Raw genomic sequence first — 9838 nt, 5'->3', positions numbered from 1 at the left:
AGGTGCTGTATTTCCCTCAAAATTCATTTAGAGACTGTAAGTATGCATGTGTATGTAATTTCTGTATTAAGTCTTTGTATAGAGCAATCACACGTGGCATAACTGGTATTTGCAAAATAACAGGGTTTTCAAATAACAAGCTAGTCAGACTCGAACCATAGTTACAAAAGGCTGTGACGTCAAAGCTTTCCCCCGAACTAACTGTAATCAGTAATCTAAAAGTAAAATACACAACAAGCGTAACAGATAGCATACACATTTTATTTACTGTGGATATGCTGCAAAAGTCAGGACATTTCTTGCAGTGAAGTTTTATCAGTTTTACCACAATTATCCATTCATACTGCAGATAAGACATACTTTTCTTTATCTCCATTTATCATACCAGGGCAATGTATTACATAAAGAGTTCCATTAGCTAAGATTATAGTCAAATGGTATAAACACACAAACATCATAATTAAATAAAAATAGGCATACAAGCCAAAAACCTAAAAATCCATCCATCTTACATAACCCTTTACAGTACAGGGGAATTACAAAGCACAAGGCTGGGAAACCCAAAGACAGGATGTCACCCCATTACACAAGCTCGAATTACATGGTGAATTGTATGTATTCATAAATAGATTATTCTAATGGCCTTGCCATTTAGGCCAAAGAAACAAAGAAATAAACAAACATTTAACACTTCAATGCAAACCTGTGCACATATATATGATTCGTATTTTGCGGTTAACTGATGCAGATGCTCATTTGTGACGTAGCCTACATTTTTAAAATAATTTTTAAATGCAACTGATCATTTTTCTGCAGCTATTCGAGTTATGTAACTCCGTGGTCTCTCCCGGGTTTTAGGTTTGCATGTCCATATCCCCAAGCAAAATGCTTCCTGTCGCAGGAAGAAGCGCTATATCAAGTATCAGTTTCTTGTGTTTCTGCTCATGTACATCATCCTCATCTTCTTCATCGCCCGCATCATTTTCCCACCACTTCTCCTGGGTGACGTACATCCTGGTCTTTTTCCGAAGCTAACGACTTACGACATTATCTTAATTTTACGTTTTATGTGTCAGTTGCAAAATCTAGGTTACTGAGATCATTAATTTTCAAAGGCACCTGTATTCACCCATTTAAACAGCTCCCTAAAACATCATTCTATAAATGCATAATCCTTGCTCGTGTTTCCACGTCAGGTGAATAATAAATTACTCAATTATGGCAGGCATCAATGCGAATCAACATGCTGGACACACCTAAGCTTCCACCGCTCTCTCATAAATGTGACGTGAATTACTAGCGTTTTAATCAAGTATCACTTCCGATTCTTGGCAAAAGTCTGGGCACGTCTTACGGCGGTGCCTCCTTCAAATCCACTGTCGGTAATCGTTAATCCAGTTAGGGTCCCAGATGTAGAACAAGTCAGCCGATCCCTCTTATAAGCAATTTAGAGTCATAAATCGGGCTGTAAAAAGCACGCCTACGTAATGTGTGAATGTGGGTTTTGAAAAAAAATAAAGCATGAGGACCCGGAAGAAACCCACACGACCCTGGGGAAAATGTGAAAACTCCGGATACAGCCGGGGCTGCAAGCCGAACTTGAAATGGAGCCGATGGAACAACTTTACCACCTAAATCGAGCAGGTTGCATAAAGCAAGTAGTCAACCTGCACGCCATCTGCCACCTGTCTCGGAAAAACACCCTAAACAGACCCATCTAAAGAATCTGATCATATTTACTGTATATTTGTTTAACTATGGCAAGAAGTAGTTAACGCTGCGATTTTTTCCCGAAATATTATTGTTACATAATGCTCGAATTCTTCACGATGTATATTCAAAAAACCGTAGCGAAAGTAAGAAAACATGATGAAACAGAAACATTTAATTATTTCGTATAGTTGCGAAACTTAATATAGACTGACGCCCCATAGTAACGCATGCGTTGTCTCTGAATAATCGAAATCATAGCGCTCCTGCCTAAGAGGTTTCCATCCATCCGTCGTTCCTTTTCCTTTTTATCTCAGCTTGTTAGTATTTTAATTACTCAATGGTGCAATACCATCACAAGCATTGAGTCATACAGTAGGGTGGGGCAGATCGTGCTATGGCAAACTGTTGCTCATGACCTCATCTTAACCTTTCCATGGTAAACCCTATTTTTCCATAGAGGGAATAGCTCACATTTATGGTTATTTTCGGGTCGATCCGACTCGACAACTACTTCGGTCAAGTCAATAATAGGTTTAATGAAAATTAAGTTATGTTATTAATGTAGACTACTGATAAACGGGAAACTGGTGCGATTGCGTAGGGTAGGAAGCATTTAACAGTTTCGGCTTTTTGTTAGTATCTGCGGATCGTGAAATTGCAATAATGTGGCGAGTTGGTAAGGAATGTGTAACTTGTTGAAAGTCGCCACAATAACAAATAGCGGGGGGAGCCACGCCTCTTCCTAAGCTAGATGTGCATTTACAGGGCGGGGGGCAGCGGCACGTCGCGTCCGTCGGCGCTGCCTGGCTTTGTCAACCTTCCTGTCATCAGAAAAAAAGGCAGCTAGGCGGAGCTAGGATGTCGCAATCACAGGCAGTCAGCATCATTAACTTGAAACCCTACTGTAAAGCGAGTAAGGGATATTAGACATTACTGTCCTATACCCAGGGTCGACGCAGTTTGCCTGCTGCTTGGAGATCGAGTCAGGCTGGAGGCGACACCCGAAGTGGATCCGACTAATTGGATTAAGCCGCCTGTTTTGGGCTGGGAAGCAAATCGGTTTTTTGATGTTAATTTATTTACACATCTCCGACAATAAGCACTGCTGCTTTCCAACGTATGATAGAGAGACGCTAGCTGGACATCCGACTCTCACGATCGCCTTTTTAAAGTTTGATCGCGAGCAAGGAAAAAGCGGGACAGGACAGTGAGAAGTGCTGCCAAACCCCTCCGGTGAATCGGTGTGCATCTGAAATATCGGGAACTGGGATTGATAGCTAATTCAGCGGGAATAGCGAACAAAGAGCCCCGTAAGGACAACAAAAGCCAGCACCGGTGCATGGTGAAAACTACGCAAGTCCGCTACTACAAAGCCATCCACGACCATTTAAGTCGATCGCAACCATATATGATTGGACTGCCTTTTCTTTTCTTTGGGAAAGTTCCGGATACGTTTAACAATCACAAAAACCAAAGGCGACAATTTAACGTATAGCTGATTCATTACTTGTTTTTCTTTACAGTAGAATCAAGAAAAAAAATCGCCATTATCTTTATACTGTCTAGTTTTTTTTTTCGATTCTGTATCGAAAGTAACACTTGAAGTTTTTTATTTTAAAATTTGATTTTCGCAACATTTATCTTTTGGGAATGTTTTTTTGAGAAAAATAGAACACTGACAAACGGGAATTGCCATAGCATTTGTGCATTTTTTTTTTGGAGAAGAGCAGATGCCTTTGTCTTCCACGGACGAGGTAAAATTCTTGTCTTCTTTTTACGTGTTAATGCTATTAAATGTCAGATCCGGTCGTTGCTAGTCAACATGCGCAGGTCTATCGAGTCCTACATGATTTAAACATGAATAGTCCTATAGGGTTACATGGGGAAGGAGGGGGAAAATATCTCGGTTAAACTTCATGGAGGCGATGATGCAATTCTGGTTCAAACTGTATCAGAGAAATGACCCCATTCACAAGTGCAGTTACAGCTACGCACCCAGACATCCTGTCCTTTGGTTCTGTTTTATTATTAAAAGCGGGGACATCCGTGCGAACGCATACTTAGCAAATACTGCGATCGTGCGTTGCTTAACTTTTAATTTGGGTCTCCCGGTTTTGATCACTCGTTAAGAACTTAATGTTTTGTGTTTATAAAAGCGGCGATCGCCGGCTGCCATTACGTCCTTAAAGGCTAAATGAATGATCCTGGCCTTACAGCGCTGACACATAGATCCGATGTTAAATATTTCGAAATAGCTGAAGTCATTTTTTGTTTTAGTAATGCAGAATCACCGGCTTGATCATCCTGCACGGCGTCACAGGCTATATAAAAGGGGATGCAGCGGCACTTATGAATCACCTCTTCCGCTGTCCAGTCATCTCTTTGTTGCACATAAGCATACTGCAATAAGGGATATTATGCTGTTTCAACCTGCTTAGTACATTAAGAAATCCAAGCAATCCATTAAGACAGCTGTTCTTTGGATGCTCCACCGACTTCGCGTTGTTTTATTTATATAAATGTTGTACGGATTGACTGGAATTGTGGCGTGAAAATCATCGCAATGATTCGTGTTCCCCTGGGGGGCTGTTCAGTGGCATTTGGAAATGTAATACGGGATGAATAAGTTGATCTTGCTTGGATCATGACCGTCATGCAGGCCTATTGTCCTCGAAAGAAGGGAGACGAGCGTCAGTCCGGACGCCAAGGAGGGGGTGACGTCATACAAGTCTGACAAAATATGGGTTTTATCTCTAAAAGGGATTTCCGTGCTTTAGCACGGCTGATTGCGGTCTTTTCTTCACTTCCAATAGCCTTGCATCAAGTGACCCGATTATTGGCAAATTGAATGTTTGTGGTACAATATTAGGTTAGGTTACCTGCTATAGCAGTTTTATGCTGGAAGGTTGCCAAACAGCACTTGGCAATCTATTGCTTAAAGTTTATTCATTATAAGGTTAGTTTTTCTTTGTTGTGAAGAGTCGCTTGGCAGTGGTGTAAAGGACTCTGTCTGTCTTGCAGATGAGCGTGAACCTGCAGCCTGGCCCATGCACTCTTCCTCTGCGCCTGAAGCGCGTGGATTTCGAGGAATCCCTCGATGCTGACACCCCGAAATGCAAGCGACCCCGCCTGAGCCAGCCTCCCTCTCCGGGCCTGGCCCCGTGCCTCCGTCCTCTGACCCAGAGCCCAAGGCCCAGTGGGGGGGAGCAGCCCAGCGCCTCCCGGATCGGACCCTACATCCTCCTGGAGAAGATGGAGGGCTCACAGATCCACAGGGCCGTGCACAGTGTCACAGAAAAGGAGTACACGTGCAAGGTATGTCACGTCACTCGTCTACATCAGATCCATTTAATTAATTGAGAGCCCAGACGGACAGGGAGAGAGGACTTTCCTGATCTTGCTGGGCACAGTTTGCTGTGGGTTGAGGTGATCTGCTGGGGACGTGTGTCTTTTTTTCTCAAACAACGGGTGTTGTCATGGCATTTATCAGACCGTAAGCATAACAACAGCAGGGGAGGCTTTTGCATGGAACTTCAGAAGCACAGACATCCCCGATGTGCTGAAATCTCGTTATAGCGATACAGCGCTTTACTTTTGATGTGTCCGTGCTCCAGAAGGCAGATTTCTGATTACAGGTAGCATGAGACCTTTGCTCTGCAGGACGGGGGCGTATTAACCCTGCTGACTGCCGTTCTGACCCGTAGGTGTTTCCCATGAAGAAGTATCGGGAGCTGATCGCCCCCTACGTTCTCCTGCTGCCGCACGAGAACGTGGTGCCCATCTCGGAGGTGGTGACTGGTGAGCGCAGCGCCTACGTCTTCTTCGAGCGCAGCTATGGTGACATGCACTCGTATGTGCGGACGTGCAAGCGGCTGCCCGAGGACGAGGCAGCCGGGCTTTTCCGACAGATGGCCGCCGCTGTGGCTCACTGCCACTGCCGTGGCGTCGTGCTGCGCGACCTCAAGCTGCGCAAGTTCGTCTTCACCGACAGGCAGAGGTCAGTATCCCCACTGATCAATAAGGTGATGTCCAATCCGAGTCTGTCTATTAAACTATCAGGCAGTAGCAGGGAGTACTGATGGCAGGATGCTACTACAGTACTGGATGCACAACAATGAAATGAAGCCAGTATATTCAGACAGTTTTAAAGAAGCATTTCTGGGGAGGGTGGGTGGGTTTTTGAGGTCTGGTTCAGATATGCGGTACCCTCAATCAGTTTTTCATTTAAGAGATGATTTTGTCTGTATCTGCTGTCCAGTTAGGCCTATTGGGTTTCCATACATCTTAAAAAACATACAGTTGCGTAAAACGGTTGAAAGGTAGATAGTCAGCGGGAAGACGCCTTGCTTCTGTTTCTGGTAATGGATCCCGACGGCAGCCGCATTCCCGCCCGCGAGCACCAGCTACGTGCGTCACGTGATGGCCGCGGTCCGTGAGCCGAGGGGTCTCTACTCTCCGTCATCCACTTGGCTTTCCTTCAAGTGGCGTGCATATTCCGTCGAGAGCTTGACGGAAATGTCAGGCTGCGTGTTGAGCAAGTGAGAGCGTCGAAACTGAACTCCCGTGGGGCCACAAAAACAAGACAGGCCTGCGGGGGCGACGGGCATATTTGAGTCATCAGCACTCAGCTCCACGCGACCCAAGATATTATAGCAATGGTGCAAACAAGAGCGGGCAAAATGCTCTGTTATGCGAGATCGAAAATCCCTCCATGGTGTGTGGTTATATCGTATTAAAAGTCAGTACTGTGTAGGTTAGTTTCCTGGCTAAAAAATGGACCCCAAACTTAGCTTACCACACACTTTGGCTTTGGGCTATAATGAGAAACAGTCATAGATTAGCAGTTTAATAACCTTGTATATTCTCAGCAGAAGTATAGAGTATCTGGACATGTCCATTTATATTTGCAGCATGCATTCTGATTTGCATATGTTAGTTCTTCGAGTCGCGAGTGTTAGCTATTGCCAGGCCTGATGCTATCGCTCTATACCATTGCTGTTTATAGAAACATTATGTCAGCAAGTCGCTTCGCTGTGCATCTGTTTGCCTGTGGGCTGTCAGATATTAATGTGCATTTTAGTTTTTTTTCCCTCGACTGACTTAATGCAAATAGACGTGTGAAGCAAACTGTTAAGTTCCAGAAAAAGAACTAGCGCTTCCTGCTTACGTAACCTGTCACGACTAACTTTCACTGTAGGAGCAAGGTGGTACAAATGTCACAGTAATGACCTGAGAGAATTCAAATTTATATTTAACGGCTTCCAGTGTTTTGGGAATGGGGGAGGTGAGTAACATTTCTTCTGCTGCCCCTACAGGACGAAGCTGGTATTGCAGGATTTGGAGGACTCGTGCATCCTTAAAGGGGAGGAAGATTCCCTGACTGACAAACATGGCTGCCCGGCCTATGTCGGGCCAGAGATCCTCAACTCACGGCACTCGTACTCAGGGAAGGCGGCGGATGTGTGGAGCCTCGGCGTTGTGCTGTACACCATGTTGGTGGGTCGCTACCCCTTCCAGGACGTGGAGCCTGCAGCTCTCTTCGGCAAAATCCGTCGGGGGGTATTCACGGTGCCGGACTCGCTCTCTGCCAGCGCCAAGTGTCTGGTGAGGTGCATGTTACGGAAGGCCCCCTCAGAGAGACTGGAGTCCAGTGACATTCTGCTGCATCCCTGGCTGAATTCTCCCAGCCTATTGGCCACCAGCAGCCACCTCACCCCTAGGAACTGCACGGACCAAGTCGTACCAGACTTTGGAAAAAATGAAGATGAGGACTTTCTGTAATTCAAAGTAAAATGAATAAAAGAGAGACCTTGTTGAAGTCTACATTTTCCTCTTCATGTTCTCCGGTGGTGAGAGTAGTGTTTTACCTGCAGAAAACAAAAATAGATTCTCTATTAATGGAGAACCACACAAAGCTGACAGGGGAAAGATGAAAAGTCTTTTCTGAGGCATTTTTAGGATTATAATGTTTTCATTGTGGTTCGGCGATTTCCCTTGATATAGCTGAAGTTGACAAAACACCTGACAAGACCAGTGGCTTCACGTCTGCTGCTCGGACCTGCGACAGCGACATTCTGCGACCTTCCACTTAATTTGAAAACGATCCTCTCCCGAATCCAGCCACCCGCCCTTGCATCGTCCAGCCAATTCATACCAGTATTTATCCCTTTATGTAGTCTTTTCCATTTCGAGAGTGAGCAAAACTGTCGATGGAAGAGGCTTGCAGGAGACAATTTGTCTCTTTAGGTCTAAAGTGGCCGGTGTGAGTTACCTCTAATGTTAACCAATCCTGGAATACTTGATGCACAAGAATATTTGTGCCCTTTTTAGTACTGTTTGCATAGTTTGCAGTGAAAATCTAGATCTGACCGTTTAAGTGCCTTTTTGTCTTCTAGTTCCTGTTTTATCCCTCTTATTTATCTTCACCAGACATAGACAGAACCAAATATGAGGTGCTTTTTGTAACCAAAGAATCATCTGTAGCTTTCTTCAGTGTATAGACCTTTGTAAACTGAACCCTTTTGTCATTGTGGATGGCGATAGGTTGACATTCTGCCTGTAACAGTGAAAATGACCCATTTGTTGAAGTGCAGGGTTTCTTTTTGTATGAAGAATGTGCTCTATGTCGTCCTGTGCACGCTGTCCAAGTTCACAAATAATAGTCCCACATAATGTCCGTGTCTGCGCCACTCTGGAGAGGATCTGGATGAGGGTGACAGTGAACTGGTACCTGTACAAAACCCCAGTCTAAAGCTGGCGGAGTCACGGTTTGCGGGCCGTAGTGAGGCATTACGAAGAATCGGACCTGGAACCTGCATAACTTCCTGTGTTCCGCCATGTTATTGTTCTTGCATTCAGATCACCACCCTTTTTTGTGAATTTTGTAAATAAACTTATTATGCAGAGAAAATGCACACTACATGGTTGTTTTTGTTTTGGGGGTGTGTAATAAGTCCCTTAAAATAAGTGTATATTTTTTGTTGTTGCCAATAAGAAATAAAAATCTAAAAAACATTCTTTTGTCCTCCTTTCTAGAAGAATTGTAGAGCAGCAAAAACTGCATTCTTACCATTTTGCTACAAAACATTTGATCACTTTGTCCTTTGTTACATCTGCAAAAAATGAGCACAGGCATTAATAGGACGTGTTTTACATGTTATATGAAGTGTTATAGTTTTTTTCACCAGCTGAAAAATGAACAAAAATGTAACTACAAATGAATATACGAAACAATACAGTGTTGACTAGTTCCAGGAAACTACCATGAAAATATCACTAGAAATGACTAGAACTCAAAAGTAATGCAAAATGTATCACAGCCTATTTGGTTATATAATGTTCAAAAAGGGTTTCTGATTAATTCTGACAGTCTTTGTCTTCCTCTCAAGAAGCAAATGTTTCTTTATCCTGATATATATGTGTTTTTACCCAGGACAGACTTAAAACCAGATTTAAAACTGCATGGTAAAACAATTTTTGTATACTGATTGACCAATGCAAGAGAGAACTCTAAAGATAACCTAACCCTATTTAGATTAATAAGTAATGTGTCAAACGCATCATCAGCTAAACTTCTGTTCAACTAGTTGTTCATATTGCAAAACTAATTTCCATAGGGTGCCTCACACTTCCAGGGGAGGGGCTTAGAATTCCACCCCTGTTCTCTGTGTGGAGATTGCAAACCACCACCATCCCCCCCCCCCCCCAAACCCCTTGCAGGCCAGTGATGTTTCCAGGAAAACTGGCATCTAGTATTTTTGTGCATTTCTGGTTTTACCTGACACATTTTAAGAAAAAGATTTTGGGTGTAACCTGTAAGCTATTCAAAGAGCGAACAACACCTTCAGACTTGTGCAAGTTCTTCAATTGAAAACCAAATGTTTTCATAGCCATAAAGTGATTTGTCAGCCTGCCTTGTTTATGAATGAAATAGATGATAAACACTGGCAATGGTTATGGTGCTGATAAGCTCAGGTTTCCCAGTGTTTTGTGTGTAGATATTGTGTTACTAGAGCTTGGCCTCTGAGCAGATGCCTGCTACAGTACGTCTCCTCGTGTAACCTGCATATTCCTATCAGATGGATATAAGGATATACGCCATTGCACTAGCTATGTAATGTCACCC

At 43.7% G+C, this 9838-nt stretch overlaps 1 protein-coding gene across 2 annotated transcripts; it reads left to right on the top strand.

The window, feature by feature from the left end:
* The first annotated feature begins 1556 nt into the window (after positions 1–1556).
* Positions 1557–8727, top strand: trib3 (tribbles pseudokinase 3). Of its 2 annotated transcripts, none has more exons than XM_023845440.2 (4): positions 1557–1654; positions 4735–5028; positions 5418–5710; positions 7029–8727. In XM_023845440.2, the coding sequence occupies exons 2-4, from the start codon at positions 4735–4737 to the stop codon at positions 7492–7494; spliced, it is 1053 nt and encodes a 350-aa protein (XP_023701208.2). In that variant the 5' UTR covers positions 1557–1654; the 3' UTR covers positions 7495–8727. The 2 variants fall into 2 exon arrangements, with proteins under 2 accessions (XP_023701208.2, XP_023701207.2); XM_023845439.2 differs by lacking the exon at positions 1557–1654 and adding an exon at positions 1695–3467.
* The last annotated feature ends 1111 nt before the right edge of the window (positions 8728–9838 follow it).

This window comes from Paramormyrops kingsleyae, chromosome 8, assembly GCF_048594095.1.
Source record: "Paramormyrops kingsleyae isolate MSU_618 chromosome 8, PKINGS_0.4, whole genome shotgun sequence".
Classification (NCBI taxonomy): Eukaryota; Metazoa; Chordata; class Actinopteri; order Osteoglossiformes; family Mormyridae; genus Paramormyrops; species Paramormyrops kingsleyae.
Note: the sequence above shows the minus strand (reverse complement) of the source record. Positions and strands in the feature narration are given on the sequence as shown.